Consider the following 27,127-nt stretch of genomic DNA (forward strand, 5'->3'; position numbering starts at 1 on the left):
GGCCGTGATCAAACAAAAGGAGGGGTGAAATATAAGAATGTTACAAATGGTGGTCAGACTCTGATATTCATTAACAGGTTTTATTGCTTAAAAGAGACAAAGACAGCCTGTAGAAAGAGAATGAGAGAGAGGGACAAAGACAACAATAGACAGAACTGTGGCACAGTGATCTTGGCATCTCCAGAGAAATCTGCCCCTTATCGGGGACAGCTTGTGTGGTACTGCGGCTCATACTGTGATTCCTCTGAATAGTAGTCGCTTGTAATACTGCTGGTCCTCTTTTTAAACTCAGTTGACACAATGACCTGTAGACCTGTTTGGCACTGGTATTTTTTACAGTGTAAATAGTAACATTTTATAGTTTTATGATCGTTAAATGACAGAATTGCTATAACTTCATGCTTGTGAGAACAGGGTTTTTCTGCTACTATTGGAATGTATTGTGTAAAATGTAAATTTGCCTCATTTCTCCTGAGGCCACCAATGGCACCAACAATGCCACTGCTCGCCATCCCACCAGTGGCCCATTTCCAGCAAATGGCCAAAATCATGCCAGTGATTTCATCCTTTGTTAATCCGATCCCAGTCCCCCCCGTCCCGTCCCCCCGCCCGCTTTGCTGTAATTGGACAATGGCTCCAAATCAGCGTTGGTCTGGAAGCACATTTGCTGCCCCGGGTTTGCTGGCAGTCGACCCCGGCGCACAATCAAGCATCCGCCCACCCAATTACCCCTGTTGGTAAAATATTTGGCTCCACGCTGAGCCGTTATCAGCGGGTGGTCACGGTAACTAGGGTCAGGGATTGCTCTCCAGACGGCCTTATCGAACACTGTGCATGTGCAAACACAGGTGTGTTTTACCTTTCAACCAACGGGGGATGAAATGGAATTCAAATGAAGCGTCCTTGTGGCTGCGTGGAGATGTTTCCGTTGAAACTGAAGGAAATTTCAGTTCTGGTTTGTTTTCTCTTTTTGGACTTAATAGACCTTCTCGTTGGTTACACGCCTCCCAGATCTGTTGTTGAGCCCATTTTCTTTACCCCAAAGCAGAATTTTCATAGTGGGAGTAGTGTGCAGCTGTATGGGCGCCGGGGGAACAGTTAGGGGTTGAGTGTCTTGCCCAGGGACATTTGGACCTGGGACATGGAGCAGCCAGGGTTTCGAACCTTGTGGTTTGCCGGTGCACTCTACTCTACTCCATGCTCCACCGTCGCACCATGTTCTCGTATGTTCTGTATGGCTTGTACAAAAGTGTGATGTCAATTGGTGGTGCCTGACCCGCATTGCTAATTCTATTTGACCCAGCTCAGGAACTAAGTCCAACCTTCAGCTTGAGGAGTCTTAATACCCTGAGTAGGTGTTAAGTCTTCATTATTTAGATACAGACTAGGCTCTGTAGGATAACCCGTCCACCAATAGGCAGTGTTTTGTTTGATTCCCGGCTCTATTGTCAGTATGCACTGGGGGTTTTGTCCCCCCACATCTCTCTCCATGCCATCCCTCCCCTCCTCCCTCCCTCCGTCCCCTGCCCACTACAGTAAATCCCATTCTGCCTTCTTCTGCTTCGCTGCAGCCAGATAGGCCTCTGTGTCTTAGGTCTTAATTTGACGCGGTAATTGGATGACGAGGGACGGTTCACTGTCCCCTCATGAGTCAGCAGAGGGGTTTTTTTTGGGCTGGTGCCGACTGCTGACTTGAGGCGCTGAGCGGGGACGGCCAACTGTCCGAGGCCCATTCAGGCTCCTGTTTATCCCCAACTCATCATCCAGGGGAGGCCAAGACCACACATAACACCACATTACAGTGTGACGGGCTTTAACGACAGTACTTGCTCATGAGAATATGAAGCTGGGTGGGTCACGTGAGCCAAATCAAGACTACCTGTCTTTTATGGCGAAACCAAAAGGCGTTTTGTAAGACACAGAGAAAGACACACGCTCACAGTGGAGGGGTTTGTTAGGACAAGTCTGATCACCTGCTAAGAGTCAACACTTCAAGTCAATTCTATATGAAAGACAGGTGGGTGCTTGTGCAATGAAACTGTAGCATTTTGGCAAAGCAACATTGGATTCAACTGTCAAAACGTAAGTACGTTGAAACGAGGGCAAGACTTGTTACGGTGATGAAGGTTCTTTGCTGCACAAAACTGTGAACGTTTTCATTCAAAAAGATTTAACGCTGGAACTTTTTTTATTGTTTTTTTTCCGGAGGGAATTACATAGTTGACTACTCAATCAACTGTTTAGCTTCCTGCACATACATTTACGTTTCTACCTTGGGACAGTTTATTTTAATGGGTTGTGGCATGTATATTTATATTTACAATTATTGTACCCATAGTCAAACTATTCAAATCATTATTTAATTTATTCTAGAGTGTTAGAATAGTCTCAGCTGTTAGAGGACAGAGTGAATCTTTTTTTCCATCAAAATATTGTGCATGCTGCAAACAACAAGCTCTTTCAATCGGAGATGGTTGATGGTTGATGTTCATCAAAGGAAAGTGTTAGGTTGTAAACTTCAGGTCAAGAAAGTCCCCTGCGTGTTAATCGGAAAGAATAGACTTGTTGCTTTGACATTCCAGAAAGCGATCTGGCTGTGATTTAAATCTTTGTCTTTGCTGTGTAATAACACAGCTGTCATCCCGCTGGTCTACCTTTTTCTACTGCTCGCCTACTTTGCTCACATGTAAGGGATCCTAATGTGTGCACAGGCTGGTATCTCTCCTGGATAATAGTCTTTTGGAACTGTAATCTGCCCCAGTAACTCCTATCTGATGTAATGCCTTGTAATGTGTACGTAATACCAGTGGAGCTATTTATAGACCATCAGCCAATTCTCAGAGGGATGGATGCGTGAGAGCTGCCGGGCGTTTCCACACACACACACACACACTTGTGTACATACTTAAGTTTACTTAAGCACGTCCTCATACAGTGCAGTGCACTCCCGTGTCTCTTTGTGCTGCAGCTTTGTCTTTGTGTTTTTCTGGTGTGTCCAGATACTCAACACTCAAAATGTACAATATGGATTTGCTTAGCGCGTGCGTCTATGTACCTCAAGATGTTTGTAAGTGAGCACATCTGTGTGTGTGTGTGTGTGTGTGTGTGTGTGTGTGTGTGTTGCCTAAAGCGCTTAGTCTGTCCCTGGGAGATTACATAACGGGGCAGTTATCAGAGTCATCGGAGAGGTTGAGAGGCCTGCTCCTCTCCATCTGAATTAGGATACAGTTAAAAGCATTAGGATGTAAAGGCTGCATCCGGAATTGCCTACATTGCATACTCAATGTGTGTACTGTCTTTGAACATACCTTTGTGTGAACGAACAGTGCATGTATATTTTTGGAAGCAATTAACTGTAATCGACCCTCCTGGACTTTTGGAGTAGATTTTCTTTTTTTTATTTTTTTTTTTACTTCTGTTTAACTTTTAACAGTCAACCGTTAAAATTTTGCTGTTCAAACCAGCAGTTACAGTTAAAAGCGTTGATGAGATGGTCTCTGTAATGTCAAGAGTTTCTACTATACTATATTTTACTACAACCAATACAGCTACTAGGTTTTGCACTAGCAAAATAGTTGTATACTTATGAAATGGTTTTACATTTGGTTAATAACACACATCTTTTCATGAGGTGAACAAACCTTTGGGCTTGGAACTTGACTTTGGCCGTGACTGACATGGCATGAGAACACTTCATGTTCATGCTGCGATAATCCTGTTGTTCTCTTGTTGAATAGAAGCACTTGTTGAACCTGTCATGTCAAAGTGAAGCCAGAGCACACAAAGTGAGTTGACTTATGTCCAATGGACACCAGAGAGCTTTCCTGCCTATGTTCCTTGTCAGGAACACCTATGACATCAACCATACTATTGTTTTAATCTTTGTCAGAAGGGTTAATCTCAATGGACAGTCTGAGCAACTCTTATAATTCCAGCCGCGTATGTTAAAACCTGTATTGTGCAATGTGTGCAGCCTTCCCGGGGCTTCCCCCTCCGGTGACTAACCGTGACGTAGGCGAGGGTGTGTTTCTTGGTCGGCGTGAGTGTGTTGGCACGGAGCGTATGGTTGGGACACACAGCTGTGCAGGCTAGATGTGTAGTTAACAGTAGGAAGCATTCATGCTGCACGTTCTGCTGCAGTGTGTCAGCAGACAGTGTTTCTCTCTCTGGTCTCTCGCTTGTTTCCCCTTCACTCCTCTCATGTGTCTGTGTCCTGTTTCTCCCTGTTCAAAATGCACGCCCCCACGGACGTGTCTGTGTGCATGTGCACTCATTTACACGCACGCACACACACACACACTCACTTTTCTCTTCCCCCGTATCCCCTCCCCCAGCCACAGGCGTTCCTTCCCTCCATCCCGACCCAAGGTTTCTTCCCGCTACAGTAAATTAACTTGTTTGTCTTTGACTGCCGCCACTTTTGCCCTTTACCACCATTTCCTCCTTCCTTCTGCAGAACTGGGCTTATTCCTGGATTTCACCTCAACCGCACATGTACAAACACACACCCTCATTTCCTCCGGAAAAAAAAAAAATACGGGACGCAGGAGGAAGTTGCCTTAATGACAACGTAAAGCAGATCGAGCCTCTCCCCAGACGGGGCGTGTCGAGGCCTTTGTCTGTCTGATGGCATATTAAATATCAGAGTTAAAAAGACAGTTGGGGGGCAGTTGTGGGTGGGTGTAAAAGTTTTTTGTTCTTTGGGGAGAAAGAATGTTGGCACGGAGCTAATCCCCAGGGGAGGAGGAGCAGGGTCGGAGTGCTCAAGTGCTGCTCCAGGTTTGTTTCATTTCATTTGCTCTGTAATGAGTCTTGTTACCGCTGTAAGAGGCAGAGGGAGCTGACTGGAGGCTTCAACGTTAAGCCACAGGGAGGGAATGAAGAAAGAAAGAATAAGAAGAAAATCGTACCAAACCAAGAAGCCCTCACAAAGACAAAGTTTCCTTCTTTTTTTTCTCTTCCTTCTGCACCTCCTCCTCCTCCTCACTGCCCCACACCCTTCTCAAGTGAGCCCTCGCACAAGCTCTGAAAGGAAACTGAAGCAGAAAGCTCGCAAGAGGTCTGAAAAAAGTTGGCTGCGTCTGTGCATGACTGTGCGTCTGTGTTTCTACTGAAGTGTGCACGCCTCACATAGAGTGTGTGTGTGTGCGTGTGTGTGCGTGTGTGTGTGCGTGCACCTCGGTGTGTGTGGGAATGATTACATCAGCCCGCTGCAGCCTCATGATTGGTTGGTGAGCGTGTGGTTTGATTCAGTGTGCCTCGGAGCCTGTGGCTGTGGCTGTAACCCTTTGTGAGGGGGAGAGAGAGAGAGAGAGAGAGAGAGAGAGAGAGAGAGAGAGAGCGAGGGAGGGAAAGAGAAAGAGAAGATAGTTGTCAGACTCAACTGGCACTGGAGAGCACTGTCGGTACCTGCTGCCATCCGATCTCTGCCTGTGTGCTGTACAGACAGCGGCTTTAGGTCACACAGACAATTCTTTTCAGGACGAGTGTGCAGGCCATGTGACAGGAGGCACGACTGTCAGCTGTAGGCATTCACATTTGTTTATTTTTGGAGGAGGAAGGGCAACATAACAGCAAGGTTTTCTGCCTTAGTGACTGTGTGAGAGTTAGTGTGTGTGTGTGTGTGTGGGGGGGGAGCCACGCTGACACCAAAAATGCCTTCGTGTTCGGCGGACTGCTGCCTACTGCGGGCCGTGGAGGTAAGACCGCTCTCTCGCTGCGTCTCTTATCTCTCTCTGTGGGTCTCAGCCTCTCGTTGCCTCCTTCTCTTTTTAAATGTGAAGTTAGTTTCCCTTCGAATGCGTAAATACTTTAAAGGGCTGAAGACTATTTGTCTGTTTTGAGTTAAAAAGAAAAGAGTCAGATAAGTTAGCAGCTGCGTTTGGTGGATGTTTCCTTTCCATTGCATTGTGGATGGACAGAGTGCCTCAAGCCCAATATGAGCTACGGAGAACAGAATGTCTTTGTCATAATATATGATGTGGGAAGTGTGTGTATGCTTAGTATGCTGGATTCCCGTGTTGACTAAAACGACTGGTATCTCCTGCAGGTTGGGCTTCTGTGGGCCATTAGATGTGTATCGTGTGGATGTGACTGCATGGGTTCTTTTCGGAAAGCCAACCTGTCGACCTCGGTGGCGTATATTTAGGACTAAGTAGTGGCTCAGCATGTGTGTGAGTACGCGTTTGAGTCAGTATTAATAATGCAGTACAGTTAAATTGGGTGTTATCCACAAGATTTTATTATTACTGGTCCAATTTCAGCATATTAGATTATGAGAATAACTTTCGACGTGAAAATAAGCTTGAAGCGTATATAATTATCATGTCTAACTTCTGGATACTTGCATACATTTTTGTAATGACTATGATTTGAAACATCACGCATACTTACCTCTTAAACTACAGTGCACCCTGTATCCGTTTTGTGCAGGCAGTATTGGAAGCCGTTCCTCGTTACACACACTACAGTATTTTTTATTTCATTTTAACACCAACAAGCTGCTATAAGAAACGCTTGTCTGTGATTTTGTACACCACAAATGCTGCATAGTTTAGAAGTTGTTCTTTCTATTGTATGCTGTAATTACAGGCCTTTGTATGTCATAGTGTATGGGGCGCTATATGATAAGTACCATGATAGTGTTTGAAGAAAATTGCTGGCTTCACCCATCTATTAGGCTGCTTTTTCAAAAATGGTTTGTGTTAAATGACTTTATCACAACTAACTATTCCCTGAGGGGTTACCATGAAATGTATTTTCATGTATATCTTATATATATCTGATATCAATCGTTTTCTGAATAATAAGCTTTTTGTCCTTCTTTACTCAAACACTTCAACGCTTGTTTTGCCAAACTACCATGAAGTAATTCCCAATGTGTTTTCATTCACGCAGATTGTGAAGGTCTTCAGTGAAGACGGCCTGGGTAAAGTTGTGGAGATCCCGGCCGGCATGACAGCCGGGGACCTGTGCCAGCTCCTGGTTTATAAAAGCCATTGTGTGGACGACAACAGTTGGGCACTTGTTGAACACCACCCGCTGCTGGGGCTAGGTAGGAGGCAGAGCCCCGCAGGCTCCGAACGCACACACACACAAACACACGCACACTTGCATACCTACACACAGACTCAGACATGCAACACAATCACTGGCACACACAGGTGCATTGACATATGCACGTGTGCTCGGGCAGGCGCATATTCTCACGGAGGAATGCATTCACCGATGAGTTCATGCACATTCTACGCAGCGTATGCACGCACGGAGACGTCATTTATTTCTCATTGTAAAAAAATGTAGGTTAAACGTGATGCTGAACTTTGTCGCAATAACGTCTTATACTAATTACAGGAATGTCGAGATGAATTCAGTCATTGTCGTGTTTACCAACGTGTCATTAAAAGGAGCCATGTAGGGCTGATAAACATTCCAGCTTCAGTTTATAGTCCGCTGGAGGGGAGTGATGTGTGTTTGAGCTCATGGTTTCCTAAAGTCAGTGCAAGTAAACAGCAGAATTACTGTATGTAGAGACAGTATTTCCAAAGGGCCCTTATTAAATCTTACTAATATAGCAGGACCTGTTGGGGAACTCTCGTTGGTCCCCTCTCATAAATTAAACACACTTACCAATTGATAGACAGTTCAGTCCTAAAGTCTTCAGACTTCTTTAAGTATTACATCATTATTTTATTGGTGTTGGTGGTTGAGAAACGTTTATGGTTTATGCAGAGGATGGAATAGTGAAAGCAACATATATTTTACACCCTTTACCGATATTTTAACCGTGCTTTTTTCAGAATTTAGGTTACATTTTTTGTCAGTATATTCCATTTTGATGTTTTCTTTTTCTTTAAATTGGGAATGATGGTTTCAGAGTGAAAACCAGCAGATGAGAAGATTAAGGAAGAGAAGGTGACAATTTAAGGTTATGGATGAGTAGAGATGTAACTGATGAACACTGTAACAAAACCTTTGCCGCCTTGTGCTGCCGACAGTGTAAGAAAAGTGTAATGTTATCGACCGAGTGCTATAAATGACACGGCAGAGAGGTGATGAAATGATCGATGAACAGTTTAAAAGGCTACGTTTCATGCAAAAGGTTCTTTAAACCTGAATATGGTGTAAAAACTTAAAAACGATGATGGTGCAACCCTCTCAAAAATGAGGAGTCGATTTCTATGTAGAAATTATTGTAGGATATAACATTTATATGTTTTAGTTTTCCTATAGTTAGCACTATAAACTTGGTATGTAATACACCAAGATCCTAACAGATACAGGCGTTAACATAGCTTGAGACAGTACAAAACCTTATTCAAAAGAGATACTTTATTTCAGGGGCGGATTCAAGTTTGTTTTTTTTACCTGTTGCTATATTAAGAAGTAAGAGAGCTGTGCATTGTCGGGGTGATTTTGTGTTACACTTGGCGTTGTAAGAGTACGTTTGGAAAGCTGTGGTCAGCTGAATGTTAGAAAACTCCTCACACCTCCCCCTGAGGAGAGGGCGATTATAAAGCACTTATGGAAGACAAGTTGAGCCTGTGCTCCGTGCTCATGTCTTTACAGTTTAACAGATGTGGGAGAAGAGGGGGTGCAGTTTTATATAGAGCCGTGTGCCTGCTAGTGAAACACGCTGTAGGAGGAAACAGATGTAAATACACTTCATTTCTGCTGTTGTTGCTGACATCTTGTGTCAATACAGTTTTGGCTGTTTTGCTGTCACGTTAGGAAACTTTTCAAAAATATATATCATTATTCAAAGTATAGCTCCCAAAGTTAGCTAAATATTTCACCATCCATCATGATCTGATTACCTTCCTCATCACGCTGCCACGACGATGCTGCCAAATGCAGTTAGGTTGGCTTGTTGTAAATGACATCATTTTTTAGCTCGGATTAACTATTCTGTTCTATTATAGCCTTTCTCCTACTCCGGCGCACCTGTACTGCAACATTATTCTTTTCAGGCCTGGGATAACTACTTTTTATATTCTATTTTTGGGATTCTCAGAAAAACGAGATGTGACGGCGCAGCAGCGGTTTATTCATTCGCTGCTAGGGAACCAGGAAGCTCCCGACCGGGCGTGTCTATGCGTACCAGTACCAGTCTTTTTTATTTGTGGGTATAGTTTATGTTAATGGAGTCACATTAGAGCCAGAATGAGTTGGTTGTACATGTGGTTAGTCATCAGAACCTATTTCGGCTGAATCGGCTGATATCTTTTAAGCACCGTAAAAATATACAATAATAGTCTTTCCATAGCTGCTATAAATATTCAAATGAATGTTGCCTGCAAGTAAGTTTTAGTCAATAAAGAATTGTCCCAGGCATTTACAAGTATATATAGAGGGCTGGTTGCAGTGCGTACATGTGCCGTCATACTTCTTGTGCGTGCATGCTGTTGGGTGGTAGACGAGAATAGCATTTTGCCAAAGATGCAAAACAATCGCGTGTTTGTAGAGAGGAGCGTATTCCCGTATTCCCGTGCCCAGTCGCTGGCGCGCTGCTGAATGGGATGAAATGGCCCTTTGAGATTAGTGACGCTGACCTCTGCTTGTCACCCTGGAGTGACAGTGAGGTAGTGTCGCCAGCGTGAGTCACTGTCACCGACATGAGTGACTCATCAGACGGCCGACAGGATGAAACGGAGGGAAAAAAAGAGATGAGCAGCGAAGGCGGATAGAAGGTGGAACGAGGCGACAGGTGCTGATGGTGCTCATATGAGATGAAGCTTTGCAGTATTTTGGTCATTTCTTTATTTCACGTAAAAAAATAACAGTAATGCAAAAGTTAGTTCATCAAAAGAATTTTAATTGGATTTACTGAGGAGAGGAAGGATGTCTTATAATAAAGAAATGGCTGTATTGAACATTGCAATCACAGAATATGTATCTCCAAGACCTCTGCATGCACCCATATCCCAGACACTTTTAATCTCATTAAAGAGTAAATCTGATCATCAGTCACAGCTTGTTTAATAAGCATAAGCCATTTGAGCCAGTGTGCATTTGTAAACATTATATTAGAGCCCAACAAATTACTTTTCTATTTGCCACTTCTTTAAATGTATTACCCAGAAATATTCATGGTAAAACTAAGCCTGCGGTCTACTGACAATATATAAATCCATTGCTGGAGTCTGCTGTTTCTATTTGCAAATGTGTGTAACTGCAACCAAGAGCTTTATGCGTGATATAAAAAGGGAGCTGCGCTTGGAACAAGCATCTGACTTGTATAGATGGGCAGCTTCTCAACAAGAAAGCTATACACTTGTTTAATACAATGTCGGTTTAATAAGGAGCAGTCGAGAGGATCTCACGCCACTGACATGTTTTTATTGTTCAAGAAAATATTTGTGTTTGTTTAAAAAGACTAAATTCAAGTGTGTGCTTTTTTTTACTTCTCAATTGCTCTCCCTCCCACATCAGAGCGCTGTCTGGAGGACCATGAGCTGGTGATTCAGGTCCAGGCCTCTATGAGCAGCGACAGTAGATTCCTCTTCAGGAAGAACTATGCCAAATATGAATTCTTCAGAAACACCCATGTAATTGCTTTTTATTACACTTTTTTTTGTCAATACTGTGTCAGTAGTGATACTTGAAATATATGTTCCCTAATAGCCTGTGTAGAAAAATACACTTCTGTCAACAGCTCCTCGTGGATTTTATGTGAATTTTGAGATGATTTGAAATGGTTGAATATATCACACCACGTGCTTTGTAATATTTACAACATTCGGTCTATTGAAAATAGATGTTCTAGAAAAATATATACTGGTGTCATTTTCTCTAAAGAGTGGCCACTTGCTTAAGAAAGGAAATGAAAGTGAAACGTTCTTCTGGTAAAATGTCTACACGTTCTGTATTCTTCTGGAATACGTTGCGAGCTGACTAATGCGATTAGCGTGACGTTCTCTTATCTTCTCCCAAACTCCGACCCTATAATTACCGTCACTGCGGCTGATGTTCTCTGCCTGTCTGACTCCGTCTCACTCCACCTGCTTCTTCTTCTTCTTCTTCTTCAGACATTTTTCCCTGAGCACATGGTTGCATGGTGCCAGGAAACCAATCGCACGATTCCGCCATCTCAGCTCCTTCAGGTACATGCGGCGCTCTCACTCAGCGCACCACACACTGTACAGTAAAGGCAACATACCTCACCTCTGACCCTCAGACAGAGCGTCTCGTCAGAGCCTGCGGTAATAACTACCGCTGATCCCCTGTTGACACATGACTGTCTTGGCATAAGAACCACATGCCCGGCTCTTACGGTGGATTGGACTAAGCAGTCAGGAAAAGAACATGCAGTTCCCCTTCTGCCTACTCGTGTGTTGGCACGGCCACTTCTCACGGGCCACGTACCGCTTTCACAAAAGACGTGGAGACAACCAGAAGAGAAAAAGATTCCCGGGATTTTGAAGAGCTTCGGTCTTAATGGGCCGAGGGTTTACATGCAGTCTGGCTCGCTCCTGTCTTGGAGGTAATGGAGCTGCGGGAGGTGGAACCACAAGTGGAATCCATCCCTCCATTCTTGCCACTTCACAGAAAGCTTTTAACTCCCCTGCTGGTCATGCAGACGTTATGCTAGAGGAGTCGATAAGTGGATGCGTTGTGTCCGGGATCCCCGGCGTTTGACTTATGCTTTGACACCAGTTCTCTGCACATGGCAAGAAGTTGTGTCCAAACCGAGTTGCTTTTTTACCCGACATCATCCAGCAGTATTTATGCAGGAAGCATAAGTCAAAACCAGGCAGCAAGATGCAGTGCCTCAAAAAGAGAACTCTTTGAATGAACGTCGCGTGTGAACATTCTATCCTTGAACGTTGGAAAATGCTCATGCATGAGGCCCGTTGTGGAATGTTTCCAAAACACTGGGAAACATGTGCTTTAGATATTGAAGGGCCCTCTGGAACAGTTTTCATTCCGACCGCAAGCCACTGACTTCAGATGGGCTTTAATAACTTAACCTGCCACTTCATGGTGTGATATTTTTGTGAAACATGGAAACCACAAACTCCAAATATTCCAGTCACCCACAAGACATATTAGTCTGTAAGCGTATCCAATGGAAATGCACTAAGCTGATCCATGTACTGTATTTGTCAAACACATTGCATATAACAGCACTTCTTTATTACATACATGTTTTTTCCTTTTTGTATTAGAAATAGAAATATAAATCCATTACAAGCCCTTAAGATATACCACTTATTTATATATTTTTAAAATATTATTATTATTATTATTATTATTATTGTGTATGTGTGTCTACACTTGACAAAGTCAAGATCTTGTCGGCCTTCTGCAGCCCTCTGCAAGGCTCTAGAGCACGATGTCTCGCTTGATACTGTCGTTGTAAGAATTCAAGCTGCCGCCCGTCTACACCCTCAGCTGTCAGTCTGGCACCAAATAAAATAAAGCCTTTGCCACCTGTGTGTGATGCCTCTGTAGCGGTTTGCTACTGGCTTCAGATGTGATCGAAAGAGGGCCAAGGGTCGTGATGAAGGACCTCGTAGAGTGAATACATGCAAACGTTTGTTTTCTGATCCGATCAATGTCTTTCTCTCAGAACTTCCTAGCAACCAGCAGCTGTCCAGAGATCCAGGGGTATCTGTATGTGAAGGATGTGGGTAGAAAGTCATGGAAGAAAGTTTACATGTTCCTGCGGCGCTCAGGTCTCTACTGCTCTGCAAAAGGAACCTCAAAGGTAACAGCTACTTAATCTTTTCATCCTTGAGGGATCATCGTTTTTTAACAAAAAATGTTCAAATTCCAAATCAATCGTAGTAACATTTAAAGAATCAGACTTTTGTTGATGGTTGCCTCACTGCGTGTGTTTGTCAGTACAGCTGCTGGCTGAATCCCGCTGGGATGTTCTGACTTATTAATTATTTCTGTGTCTAGGAGCCCAGACATCTTCAGTTTCTGGCAGACCTTGAAGACAGCTCCATCTTCACTGTCATCACTGGCAAGAAGCTGCACGGGGCACCAACAGACTACGAGTTCTGCATCAAGGTGAGTCTCAGACGACAGAAGTGAGATGTTTTTAGTTGAGAAAATGACTGACAGCAGTCCGTGACAAGCGGGTTAGCATGTGTCTTCTGGTTTGTTGCTGTATTTACTGGATTTTTGTTTAGTTTTTTATAAGTTTTATATTTTAAATGTTGTAGAAAAGCAAACCGTTTATTAAAACAGTTAACATGTCTGTGCTGGTTGTAATAGATGATTGATGATTTCTGTTGTGAATCTTTTCATTGGAAGCCCAATAAATGTCGAGGGGAGTCGAAGGAGTTGAGGATGCTGTGTGCGGAGGACGAACAAGGCAGGACCTGCTGGATGACTGCCTTCCGCCTCTTCAAGGTAACATCCTTGCAAAAAATATCTGACGTAGTTGTTGATACTTTACATTGTAAAACATGCTCACATTCTCACAGTGTCCCTTTACCAGTGTGTTCCTTATTTGTTGCAGTACGGGATTTTGTTGTACCAGAATTATAAGATTCCCCTTCAAAGAAAAACCCTGCTGTCACACTTCTCAGCCCCTGTGGTAAGTTTAATGCTTTGTTTTAAAATACCCTCAAAACTCAGACCACTAAATCCCCAGATCTTTGAATACCAGCGTGATTTATGCCCCACAAAAATAACTAAGAAGAAGGAGATGGCGGAGGATAAAAAACATCTTGATAACATTTTGACATAGCTGCATGTCCGCAGGTTTAAATGTTTTTGTGTTTCTAACTTGTGTGTCCGCTGATTATTGATCCCTTTCTGTTTTCCATGTTCATTATCATCCGCATTTTTACGTTTGTGTGTGTCTGTTCCCCCCAGCGGAGTGTGTCAGAGAACTCCCTTGTGGCGATGGATTTCTCGGGGCGGATAGGCAGGGTGATTGAAAACCCGGTGGAGGCTCAGAGCGCTGCCATGGAGGAGGGACATGCGTGGAGGGTGAGACACCACCTCCGTTCTTTCTGTTTTCTCTTTTAGCTTGGAGGAAAACTCACAAGATGTCGCTATTTATTTCATTTTTGCTTAAACAATCTTACAGAGCAAGTAATTATATTACATTGGTGATTTTGGTCTTGTTTAAGGTTAGGAAATCATTTTACAATACAGTTAATAATTCTTCACCACCACCATCCAGTGAGATTAAATGTGAAAGTAGATAGTTAACAGCAACGTCATGCACTAACCCCTGTTGTTTTGTCTGTTTGCGGCTTCTCTCTTAGAAGAGGAGTCAGCGAATGAACGTATTAGGCTCCCACAGTCCTCTACACCACTCTTCACTCAGCTCGGGTAAACGCAAAGTCATTTACAAAATGATTGATTGTCACATTTTGTTTTTGGGAAAGTGTACTTAGACATATGTCCATTGTTTTTCCTCCCCGCAGTCATCCACATAGCTCAGCTGTGGTTCCACGGTAGGATAACCAGAGAAGAGTCCCACCGCCTCATCCACCAGCAGGGACAAGTAGACGGGTAAGAGAGCAGAAGCTTTTTTACACATGCAGTTTTGCTATTCACTGGGTGATAATAAAGCAATAATGAACTAGTTAAATGATGCATATTTGTGACATTCTTTGTTAATGTATCCAAACAAACAAGTGAAATGATCATTTTTCTCAAAGCATCTCCCTTTGTCTGGTTGCACAGGTTGTTCCTGCTGAGAGTCAGTCAGAGTAACCCAAAGGCGTTTGTGCTCACATTGTGCCACCACCAGAAAATCAAACATTTCCAGATACTACCGGTACAAATTTCTTGATGTTTAATTATTTTTTTGTTATTTATTTTATTTGAAAATACCCTTTGTGTTGAAGAGGTTTATAAAGTAGCAGTAGTGCAGATAAAATTGATTCAGAGTCAGGTTCTCATTCACGGACCTTATTGTTCGGCCAATCACAGAAAAGCATTGTTTGTATTTAATTGTATCTTTGTCGGCCCCAGAAGACAAACCAAACACATATACACGTTGTTCTTAAAAAAAGAAAGTTGCTCAAATCCAGGAAATCGATCTAAGAAAAATCTACTATGTTCTATGTTTTTTTAAAGTGGACAGTAGTTGTTTGTGAGATTTATTGCTAACAAGGCCCATTAAAGGTCTTAATTCTATATGAGCAGCGACAAAAAAGTTAACTTCCTTGTATGTCTCCCTCTTCCCAACCCTTTGACGACGGCAGTGTGAAGAGGACGGCCAAGTCTTCTTCAGCCTTGATGACGGCGCCACCAAATTCACCGACCTGATTCAGCTGGTGGAGTTCTACCAGCTCAACAGAGGAGTTCTGCCTTGTAAACTCAAACATCCGTGCACCGTTGTGGCCTTATGACATCTGCGGATCATCTGACTCCATGACCCCTATTACTTGACCTGACTGCCTAAAACAAACAAAACAGCAAGATTCCCTCTGTTGGTTTGATTTGTTTCAATCGTTACAACAGGCTGTGGAATTTAGTGATGTTTCGTTGTCATTTTATATTGCCGCCAGTCACTTGTCGGAATCCTTTTGCATGGATGTTTGAGTCGGATGTACAACTTGCTCACGAGGCTCCTTGGTCAAGAAGAGAAAGGATTGAGGAAATGGACACTGCCGTTTGTGTCAACGCGTACTCTTACACACTCTTGCTAACCACAGTCATCAATAAGCTTGGACACAGTGAGGGACCCTCAAGGTTTTTATTCACCCAGTTGGACTTTCCCTTCAACTGGGCCTTCAGCAGGGCCGTTCACACTTTTGTTTGGACCAGTCTTGTGGTTCTCTGAGCGTTCAAACTGGAGTCGCTTTCATCACACGTCTTCAAGGATTTACTGTAGATAAAGAATTGATTGTCTTAGTTTTGGGAGTGGCCTTTGACGGTGCATGACTTCTCAGCGGGCCGAACTGTGAGATTGTGCTGCCGCCCTCTAGTGTCATAGGCGTGTAAGGACATGTCATTATGCACGCGGCGCAAAAACAGTGCTGCTTTTGGTTTGCAAACATCGGAAGGTTGTCAAGTCAAAGTAGCCTGGATAAAAACAACAAAGGGAAAACATGAATCCATTGAAACAAAGTTTTTATTAATCATCTGTTCTGTCCACCCTCACATACATGCATTTGCTCCTCTCACCATAAATGTTCCTTTGTCAATGATACGTTCATTGCAGTTATCTATTGCTGTCAAAAGACTCTTTAATAATATATATTTTTTAATATTTTGCATTCTGGATATTTGCAAGTCTTCATTATTCACAAATGCTACAATACGGTCATCGTGTACTTGTTATTCTCCATGCTTCATAATCTTATTAAGGATGTCCCATGTAGCTTCTACGGTAATGAATAAGCAAATTATCGAAAACCTTGGTGTCATTCAGGGCAAAGTAGCTAGTTATTAATGTAGAGTACGTTTGTAACCAGGGAGACACTACTGGTGATTGTAAAGTAAAAATACTATTTTGGGGGAAATTATCGCAGTAGTACACGTCAGGCAAAAGCATCATGGCACCTGTTGCAAAAAATGGATGTGGCACAACAATGGTCTTCCTCACTACAGCGCAGTGTAGGATGCCCCTAACATCTCCTCCAGCCGTTTCTCAAGTGGCCGCACATGAAAAGAGAAAATTATAATCTTTGTCGGCTCAAACACAAAGTTGACATAGTGGGAAACATCTGTCCTTGTCCTGGACCCTCTTTTTACCGAGGTGTCACATGTCTACAAATTGCCTACTACTTATACCTGTTGGAAGTCAGGGAGATGCTGTCAGTTATGCATGATTGAGTGTGACTCCACACTGATAATAGACTCTGCATTGCATTCCGCGTAATGCTGCCTTTTTCTGCCTGGAAGTACTTGTGTGTTGTATCACATATGCGTCCTCTAAAACTGCACGTCACGTCTTAATGAATTTAGCCTGACAGTCTACAAGAATAGCTGCTGCTGTGTCGTTGGAGAAACAAAAAAGATAGCCGCCTCTCCTTTTCTTTTTTAAGCCTGCTGTTTGAAAAAGTCGAAATGTCAGTAGAAAGGCAGAAAAAACTGGAAATCTAGACTTCTGACTGCGATTGTACCAAGTGCTACGGGGCCCACTTTGAATATTTTAAACACTTTTGACACCTGTTGATCATGTCTGGCCGTCAATGAAGTCAATAAATAACACATGAAAGGCAAAACCCAGCAATCTCAAATTCAGGGAAGACATACAGTAGGTAAATGTCCGACGTTAGTGGAAATATTCCCGCTGATGTTCATACTCACAGTCCAGCAATCTAAATCTTTAAAATCTCACACAACAAATGAGTGTGTTTTCTTTTTCAAATTTGTTATTCCAAAACTACACGAAACATTTTCTGAAACAGTCCTTCTCCAAGAGGAAATAAAAATTGCGTTTCATTTAGTCCAAACTGGCAGCTCAGGTCAGGTCACAAGCCAGCAGACAACTCGTTCTATATCTGTACGTCTCTGTGATGTCACAACGTCACCAGCCGTGATTTAATGACCTGCAGGTTATGAACATTAGAGATGCAGAGTAGCCGCACCTTATTGACTCCCTGTGCATGGTCGCAATTATTTATCCAAGATGCAATGACTCAATCATTTTTTTAAGTAGTGTTGCAGCAAAATGTATTTATTTATCTGGATGTGACTGATTACTTGAAAATGTTACATGTCTTTCTCTCAGCACTGTTCTGTTTTCCATCGTCATTACATCTATGGTTTTATTTGTATTTTTTCTTTTGGATCTATTCACAAATATTCTTTGTCTTCACAAATACGTGTCATGGGGTGATGTTTTAAAGCACACTGGCATCCAAAGTTTTACCATTGTCATTTCAAATATGACAGCCAAATATGAAATGTTTGGAATTGTAAACAAAAATACTCCCTTTAATCAATGTTCTCATTTCTCACATATCAATGGAATTATCCGGTATTAAGAATTCCAATTTATTTGACCTAAAATAAGAAAAACTTATATGAATTAAAGTAAAAGACAAATGTGTCACAAAACCTGTTCAAGTAATTCTCAACATTCTCATAATTCATTGTTCAAACATCCTGGCTTGAAGAATGACTTGTGGAAATTTAGACATGGGAAAAAAAGCCCTCAGGTTCATATTTTATGAGATTATATGTTATTGAAGAAATAAATCCCACCTCCAGCCCTTCTCTCACACACACACACACACACACACACACATAGAGATACATTAAGCCATTGTCTTAATCATGCATACTTTTCAAACTGCAATAAACAGGTATGGATTTAGGTAATAGAAAGCAGCACTGCTTGATGGGTTACAGCATCCACGTGCGTTCAGCAGAATAGGAAAACATAACTTAGTAGTAGGCTGTTCTCATTTGCATGAATGTGGACTATGATTGTATTGTGTAGAGATTCTGTCACTGATATTTGATACGTGAATGTTAGGGGGAAATCAGGATTTTGACAATACATAGATGATTTTGTAGTTGCGGTCAAGTCACCTTTAGGCTATTGAGATGAGGCTCTGACGCCAGCTGTCTCTAAACTCCAGTCCAGGTGTCCTGAGTTGACCGTTCTCCCACTCGGCTCTCAGCCTCAAACTCCCAGTATTATCGTCCTTATGTGGGTTGACGCAAACGGTAGCATGTGTCAACAAGTAGCTTTGAGGGGGCGGGATGTGTGTGTGTGTCATATCCACGTACTGTAAGTGCAGATGACAGAGAGGAAATTAAAAGGCTGAACACAATGCTGCGGATTTGGATATCAACCTTTTTACACCTAACAGAAATGAATGTGAACGGGAGAAATGGCTTGAACCCAGTTAACAATCTTGCTTGTTCTATTGTTTAGCCGTTGATATATATTACACTCAAACATGTAAATAAAATTACAGACAGTAGAGCACAGTGTCCGTTATGGTACCATGTAATATGTAACCACAGATGGTGCCTCCGATTACTTGTGGACCAAATGGCAGACAAAGCTGCCGTTGGTACTTCTATTCAATTAGAAAAACAGAAAATGAGACCCTAAATGACTGATTAATCGTCAGCCATTATTAATTACTTTGTTATTAATCATCAAGGTAATTAATATGAATTATTGTATTTTCCGCCGCACATTCAGTTTACTCTTGGAGTTAAAAGTGAAGTTGGCCCAGTGCTGCAAAGCCTGACTGAGTGATCATAATCTTGACTCATGTGTTTTCATAAAGTCACCCTGCAAGATAACGGGCTGTACAAATGAGTAAAGTGAAAAAAATATATCTATGTATAAAAACGAAGCTGTTATATATTTCAGGGAATACAAAAAAGTAAACAGTAACTAATCTCTTTTTCTTCAAGAGAGAGTTCTGGTAATAAAAAATGTGCTTTGCTTCAATCTGTAAATATATATATACCTTGTAACCGCTTCAGGTATTTTTGTACAAATAAGGGACTGATATACTATGTTTATTGTAATTAGATTAAAACATTAATACATTGATATAAAAAAAGTGTTTTCTTTATTGGGGGAAACCTTTGAAACTTTTGCTAATGTAAGAATGAATCACAGCGCTATATATTTCATAGATTTTATCCATACATATATAAATGTATGAAATAGATTTATGCAGCGTGTTATACAATCCGCACTGTATGTATATTAGTTGTTATAACTATAGTTTTGTGGATTCCGGCATGTCCAGCATTTTAAAAAGTGCTTCTGTCCATTATTGACATTACTAACATTGTACTCCTTTTTCCACTAGGTGGTGCAGCACCACAACTAATTTAAGGGCTGATTGAAACCGGTGTAATGGGGAACAATAAAACGCCATAGTGAACCAGTTAATCCAACAAATGATTAATTGTATACGAGTAAATGATGTTGTAATGGAAAGCAGGTTAATGTGAGGCCCCACAGTGAGAAAACCCCATTGATCCTTCTAAGAATTTAAGGTTGGTGTGGTGTGTCACACCCTTAGGATTAAAAGTCATGCAAAAATAGTAAGGTTCCAAGGCTTAAAGATGTAAAAAGAAAAAGATAAGCATATTTGAAGTCTATGGGTGTGTAACAAAAAAATGAAAATACGTCTTTTACACAAACTTTATGAAGGTATGTTTGGGTACATATTTGATGGAGGAAATAACGTAATAATGTAATATCATCCGATGGCCTTGAAACAGAGATTTTATAATGTTTGTTAACATTGAGAAAGTTGCTCACTTACGGGAATGAATTGCATCACATGGAAGCTTATTCAAGCGATACTGTTATCAATTGTTTGCTCTGTAGTGTGACTAAATATTAGATGTTGAATTGTACTTCAATAATTGGAAAATCATTAGCTTTGTTTACTTGAGTTTGGTTTTCAACCTTTTGCAAGGTATACAAGAGGTATACAAGGTAACAATTAACTTGTAAATACAGCCTTGGACATCATATCATTATGCAATCTGGATTATGCCATATCATCATGTCAAATACACTATTTTGATCATTTCATTAAACTTATTGAAGAAATAAATGTCATACAGTACCGGTCAAAGGTTTGAATGCATTTTCTCTTCATTTCAATGAGAAAGTGAGTCCAAACTTGACTGGTAATTGAGAAAATGTAGATTTTTAAATGATTAAAAATTCATTTAAAAATGTTAAAATGATTTTTGGGAGTTTTTTAGATGGCATGAAGGTACCCTCTTCAAAATGTGCTCAGCGTGATTCTTGCTGGCAATTCAAGTTAAAAGAAGCAGTTAGGTCATGCTGGTCCACTGACCAATCATGATGCACGTTACTAAAGAGTCTATCTAGGTACTACTGGCACGTCAAAGAATACGCCCAACATGTCATACTAAAGATCTGATTGTTTGAAGAGTATAACAATCAACAATATCGTCCCATGGACCATGGGCCTCCCTTACCTAGAGACGTGGAGCAGATTGTGATTGCTGCACTGGAAGCAGAGCAACAGAGGAAGAAGAAGCTGTGCAATGCGAAAATAAGCTACATATGCAGACTCAATAGCCACTAGCACCACGACAACACCAGCCCCCCACTCTCTCCCTCTGCCCAAAAGGTTTTCATCTTTGGAGCAGGAATATATACTGCAGGTATGGCATCAAAACACAGGGATTGTTACGCACATACAGAGGATTGTTTACCCTCACGGGACAGAACGTCCGTCCCGAGGCCAGCGCCCCTAATCTCGGCAAAACAAGATGTCTGCCAGCTGAGGGTAGCAAAAACCTTGTGTAGTCTAGTCCTATTGATCTCATGACACACATTTTTTGCAGTTTTTCCAACAACCTGGTAGATGATATAAGTTTTAGTTAGCCTGTGTTGGTCCCTCTGGACTGCGGCGCAGACATTTGCAGTAGTCTCTCCCTCTGCCAATCCCAGGCTTCCTCAATCAATTGTGCCCCCCATACACAAAGGTAGCTAGGATGATTGACAGGCTTAACCCTTTCAAAACATGAGACACTCACTGACCTCCTAAACTGGTGTGGTGGAAGATTTTGCACAGACAATCGTTAAGTAAGAAACAAAGGCTCTGAGTCAAGTATGTCTTTTCTCCGTTTATTTCCTTGCAAGGGAAAAAGGGTCACAACAGCTACATGGTCAGTAGACTGTCAAGAACCTCCTTTTCGCCCCCAACACATCGAGGCAGTTCTTATACCTAAGGTTAGATATCGGTGGCGTCAACAGAAACCGTTAACCATCTTGTTGAGTATTTACAGCCAGGGTACTGGGAACATCTTATCCATGTAAGACACGTCAGTTCTTTGACCGTGTCCTTGCTCTCCCAACATGCTAAAACAAAGGTGGTCATAGACATAACAAACACGTTGTTCAATCTCTACAGCTATGACGCTGGAAACATCTAATCCAAGTGGGAGACATCAGTTCTTATGTCAGGGCCTTCGTGATCTAAGCACTTGCAACTAATAAACTGGTTATACAAACGAAGCATTTAAAAGGGTAACATATCATTTTCCCATTACATTCCACTCTTTTGATTACATAATAATCACAAACTATGCAATCAATTTAGAATGCATACTCTAAAAATGTACCATCTGATATCTACCTCATCAATTATCACAAAACATGAACATCTGGACATCGCTCACAAAACTTTGCCTGCCACAGAACAAAAACTCCCTAAAAAAAACCCTCCAAAATGGGAAAATAGGAAGAAATCTGTTAGGAGAAGATAAGGACTGGAAACCTTCTCACAGGATTTGAGCGTTACAGCCCAGATGTCATGTGTACAGTATTGAAATAAAAAAGAAATGAAAACATGTTTAAATCACAATACCGGAACTTGATTCCCTATCACACAATACAGATAAATAAACACATGGTTACACGAGTCCCCCCCAGTCGTCTGAGGGGGTTCCATGAGCGCTGTCGTTCCATGATAAGAGAGAACCACTCTTTAGGTAGCGGACTGCGGAATCACAAAAAGATGCTGAGATACAATGAAACTGAAGCAAGCAATAATATGAATAAAACTGTCGTGGCACAAACGACTACTGTGTCTATGTGGAGGGGTCCTGGCCGTGTTCTTCATCTTGTGTTGGTCCGCAGGTACACGTTGGGATGTGGAGTCTGCCAACCTTCTTTCTTGTGAGGCACCCGCGTTGTAGATAGTCAACACAGATCACAATGCACTGTGTGTCTGTCGGTCAACTGCCCGTCCGTGGTCACTGGATCGGTGGTGTCGGTTGATTGACACTTGTTGTGGAGGTAGGGTCGCCTGAGCCCACTCCTGGTACTGGATCTGGAACCTTCTTGCAATGGGATGCGTGGACCCAAGTTGCCCTTTCAGCTACCTTGACCACTGTTTGGGTGACCAGGAGAATCTGGAATGGACCCTGCCACCGTTTAGCTTTCCAACTTTTCCTCCTGAAGTCCTTCACCACCACGAAGTCACCGGGTTGCAGTCGGTGTAGTGGACCCGTTGCTTTTCTTGGAAGTGCAGCTACAACCTGTTTTCTTACATCAGACAAAGCAGAAGACAGTCGAATGCAATAGGTTAACATGTCATTCTCGCACATTGTGGTGGAAGGGAGTGGTGTTCCTGGAGCTTCCGCACCTATATGGGGAGGAACTGCGAAAAGGATTTCAAATGGGCTTAGGTTGCTGCGTGTTCGTTTCCTCATCCGCATGTACATCAGAACCAATGGCAGTGCTTTTGTCCACGGTAGACCTGTGTCTGTGCAACATTTGGCCAGTTTTGTTTTCAATGTTCCCTTCTCTCTCTCTACCGCTCCCCCACTAGCTGGATGGTATGCGCAGTGTGTTTTTAAGTCAATACACAGGTATGCACTTAATTCTGTGATTGCTTGGTTGACAAAATGTGTACCATTGTCGCTAGAAATTCTGCTTGGGATTCCCCAGCGGGGAATGATCTCTGAAATCAAGGCTTTAGCCACTGTGGAGGCTGTCTGCTTACTGGAGGGAAACACCTCAACCCATTTGGACCACATGTCTACCATTACAAGACAGTGTTTCTTACCTTCCGATGGGAAGAGTTCCATAAAATCCATCATTACATGTTCAAACAGTCTTGCAGGCGGTGGATGTGCTGCATGATGTGACACCTGTACTGAACGACCTACATTGTGAGTTGCACATGTTATGCATGCTTGGCAGAACCTTTGTGCGTAAGCTGCAAAGCCTTTTGTGAACCATGTTGCATCAATGATACTTAACATTCCCCCTTTTGACACATGGTCTAACCCATGAGTCAATTTCGCATAGTGAGGGAAGAAATGTTTAGGTAAGCATGGATTACCATTCGGACCATACCAGATGCCGTCTATAAATTTGGAGTCGGAGGAGGACCAAAAACGTCTCTCATCTGAAGTAGAGAGGGACTGCACGGCTGCAAGAGGGAAGGGAAGAGAACACATGGCAGGAACTGGGCGTGATGGTTTGGGAAGTCTAGCAGCCGCTTTTGCAGCTAATTCTGCTCGCTCATTCGCCTTTGCGATGTCGCCTGTGCCGGATGTGTGCGCTGCACATTTGCAAACAGCGATAGCTGTGGGCAACAAAATGGCATCCAATAGTTCTGCTATAAGAGTGTGGTGTAACACTGGTTTGCCATCCGATTTGAGAAAATGTCTGTGTTTCCACAGCGCGCCGAAATCATGAACCACGCCAAAAGCGTATCTGGAATCTGGTTGCCGTTTTATCCTTGGCTAGTTTACAAGCTTCTGTTAGCGCGATCAATTCTGCTGCTTGGGCTGAGAGGTGACATGGAAGAGGGCCGGAACACAGAACAGCTGAGTCTGAAACAACAGAGAAACCCACAAGATTAGAACCAGTCAGGGGATCCCGTGTAGCAGATCCGTCAACATACATTACCATGTCACTGTTGAGCAGAGGTGTATCTGCGAGGTCTGGTCGAGGTGTGCACTGAGCTTCCAGCTCAGCCAAACAATCATGCTCCTCTCCATCCTCCGGAGTGGGGAGAAGAGACGCAGGATTGAGGACATTGCAGCGTTTTACTGTAACATTCGGCATGTCTAGAAGACATGTTTGATATCGAAGGTAACGCGCTGCAGATAAATGAGACAACTTCTGTTCGAGAAGAGTCAGTGAAACCGAATGTGGAACCAATAATGTTAGCGTAGCATAGCCTACAATGTCACGAGAGGCTGTAAGAGCCTTTTCAGCAGCTGCCACAGCTCGAAGGCACTGTGGTAAGCCTGCTGCTACCGGATCGAGTTTTGCGGAGAAATAAGCTACTGGTCGTAGTTTATCGCCATGGGATTGTAGGAGCACTGATGTCATACAGCCAGAACGTTCATCAACGGTTTGTGTGGATCAGGAAGACCCAAAGTCGGAGGAACTTGTAACGCGCATTTCATGTCCGTGAAAGCTTGAGAGGCTGCAGGGAGCCACTGAATTGTATCATGCGCGCTGAGATTTTTCCCATGTATCAATGCGGACAGAGGCTTAGCCCTTTCAAAACATGAGACACTCACTGACCTCCTAAACTGGAAAAATGTTATCAGTTACTCCTGTCCTGAGCCCGTATAAGACATTTACATAACATCAGAATCAGAAGTCAGACGCCATTTATTGCCATGTATGTTACACATAAAGGAATTTGTCGTGGTGGATGGTGCAAAAAATGGAGACACTGAATTAAAAGAATAAAATAAGTAAAATTAGATAAAAATGTACAAGCAAAAATGAAGAAATAAACAAATAAATGGCTGTACATGAAAAAGTCTGGGTCAGTGGGGGATTCAGACTTGGTTCATGAGACCAACTTACGAGGGGAAGAAGCTGCTTCTATGGCGGGAGGTTTTGGTCTTGATGAGGGAAGGGGCTCAAAAAGCGAGAGGGGTCACCTACAGTCACGGAGGGACGGCAGCTGATGTTCAGCTCCTACTTGAAGTCCTGGCATGTGATGGAGCCCAGGAAGCGGCAGGACTCCACAGCGGTGACGGGGAAATCCCGCAGGGCGATCGGGGAAGGTGGGGCTGCCAACAACCATCTTCACTGTGTTGTCCACGTGTCACTCAGTCTGTAAATAAGTTGGTTAAATGTAGCTGGTAGATGATTTGAGTGTTAGTTAGCCTGTGTTATAGCGCTATTGATAGGATCCACTGAAGGGAGAAATAGATAAAGAGGGGGAAGCTTTCACACCATGTGTATGCGTGTGCGTTCACCTCATCAGTCACAAACAGTTGCTCTACTAGTTAGTTCTTAGCATTAGTTTTACCAACATAATACAGTTAATGAATGATTTTCTAATAATGGCATCTTTCCTGCTCTGATAACATGGTTCTCTTGGATTATTATTCATGAATCCTTTCCCGGTATATCCACAGTATTTCAATGCCATCTTTGATTGTGTGTTCACATTCTGCAGGTGAATATGAATTCACCCTTGTGTGTGTGTGTGTGTGTGTGTGTGTGTGTGTGTGTGTGTGTGTGTTGTCCACGTGTCACTCAGTCTGTAAATAAGTTGGTTAAATGTACTTGGTAGATGATATAAGTGTTAGTTAGCCTGTGTTGGTCCCTCTGGACTCAGCGGCGCAGACGTTTGCAGTAGTAGTGTCTTCATGTAGGCCACAGTAACTGTGATTCTACAACTACATTGATTGATGTAGGCCACAGTGTGTGTGTTCCACATGTCACTCAGTCTGTAATTCATCAGTATTCATGAATCCTTTCCCGGTATATCCACATTATTTCAATGCCATCTTTGATTGTGTGTTCACATTCTGCAGGTGAATATCAACTCACCCTTGTGTGTGTGTGTGTGTGTGTGTGTGTGTGTGTGTGTGTGTGTGTGTGTGTGTGTGTGTGTGTGTGTGTGTTGTCCACGTGTCACTCAGTCTGTAAAAAAACCTTGTGTAGTCTAGTCCTATTGATCTCATGACACACATTGTTTGCAGTTTTACCAACATAATACAGTAAATGAATGATTTTCTAATAATGGCATCTCTCCTGCTCTGGTAACATGGTCCTCTTGGATTATTATTCATGAATCCTTTCCCGCTATATCCACATTATTTTAATGCCATCTTTGATTGTGTGTTCACATTCTGCAGGTGAATATGAATTCACCCTTGTGTGTGTGTGTGTGTGTGTGTGTGTGTGTGTGTGTGTGTGTGTGTGTGTTGTCCACGTGTCACTCAGTCTGTAAATAAGTTGGTTAAATGTACTTGGTAGATGATATAAGTGTTAGTTAGCCTGTGTTGGTCCCTCTGGACTCAGCGGCGCAGACGTTTGCAGTAGTAGTGTCTTCATGTAGGCCACAGTAACTGTGATTCTACAACTACATTGATTGATGTAGGCCACAGTGTGTGTGTTCCACATGTCACTCAGTCTGTAATTCATCAGTATTCATGAATCCTTTCCCGGTATATCCACATTATTTCAATGCCATCTTTGATTGTGTGTTCACATTCTGCAGGTGAATATCAACTCACCCTTGTGTGTGTGTGTGTGTGTGTGTGTGTGTGTGTGTGTGTGTGTGTGTGTTGTCCACGTGTCACTCAGTCTGTAAAAAAACCTTGTGTAGTCTAGTCCTATTGATCTCATGACACACATTGTTTGCAGTTTTACCAACATAATACAGTAAATGAATGATTTTCTAATAATGGCATCTCTCCTGCTCTGGTAACATGGTCCTCTTGGATTATTATTCATGAATCCTTT

At 42.5% G+C, this 27,127-nt stretch overlaps 1 protein-coding gene across 2 annotated transcripts in view; it reads left to right on the forward strand.

Annotated features, from left to right (window-relative positions):
* grb10b (growth factor receptor-bound protein 10b) overlaps positions 1–19,454 on the forward strand; it is a 53,956-nt gene extending 34,502 nt beyond the window's left edge. The window contains exons 6-17 of one of the 2 annotated variants that reach the window (XM_040165471.2): positions 6,898–7,054; positions 10,432–10,547; positions 11,028–11,102; positions 12,572–12,709; positions 12,907–13,017; positions 13,264–13,362; positions 13,472–13,549; positions 13,831–13,947; positions 14,229–14,295; positions 14,391–14,478; positions 14,653–14,746; positions 15,177–19,454. In XM_040165471.2, coding sequence (XP_040021405.2) covers positions 6,898–7,054; positions 10,432–10,547; positions 11,028–11,102; positions 12,572–12,709; positions 12,907–13,017; positions 13,264–13,362; positions 13,472–13,549; positions 13,831–13,947; positions 14,229–14,295; positions 14,391–14,478; positions 14,653–14,746; positions 15,177–15,323 — 1,287 coding nt within the window. In that variant the 3' untranslated portion in view covers positions 15,324–19,454. The remainder of the gene's footprint in view (positions 1–6,897; positions 7,055–10,431; positions 10,548–11,027; positions 11,103–12,571; positions 12,710–12,906; positions 13,018–13,263; positions 13,363–13,471; positions 13,550–13,830; positions 13,948–14,228; positions 14,296–14,390; positions 14,479–14,652; positions 14,747–15,176) is intronic. The other variant, XM_040165472.2, reaches the window with a different exon arrangement.
* The last annotated feature ends 7,673 nt before the right edge of the window (positions 19,455–27,127 follow it).

Source organism: Gasterosteus aculeatus, chromosome 20 (genome assembly GCF_964276395.1).
Source record: "Gasterosteus aculeatus chromosome 20, fGasAcu3.hap1.1, whole genome shotgun sequence".
Lineage (NCBI taxonomy): Eukaryota > Metazoa > Chordata > Actinopteri > Perciformes > Gasterosteidae > Gasterosteus > Gasterosteus aculeatus.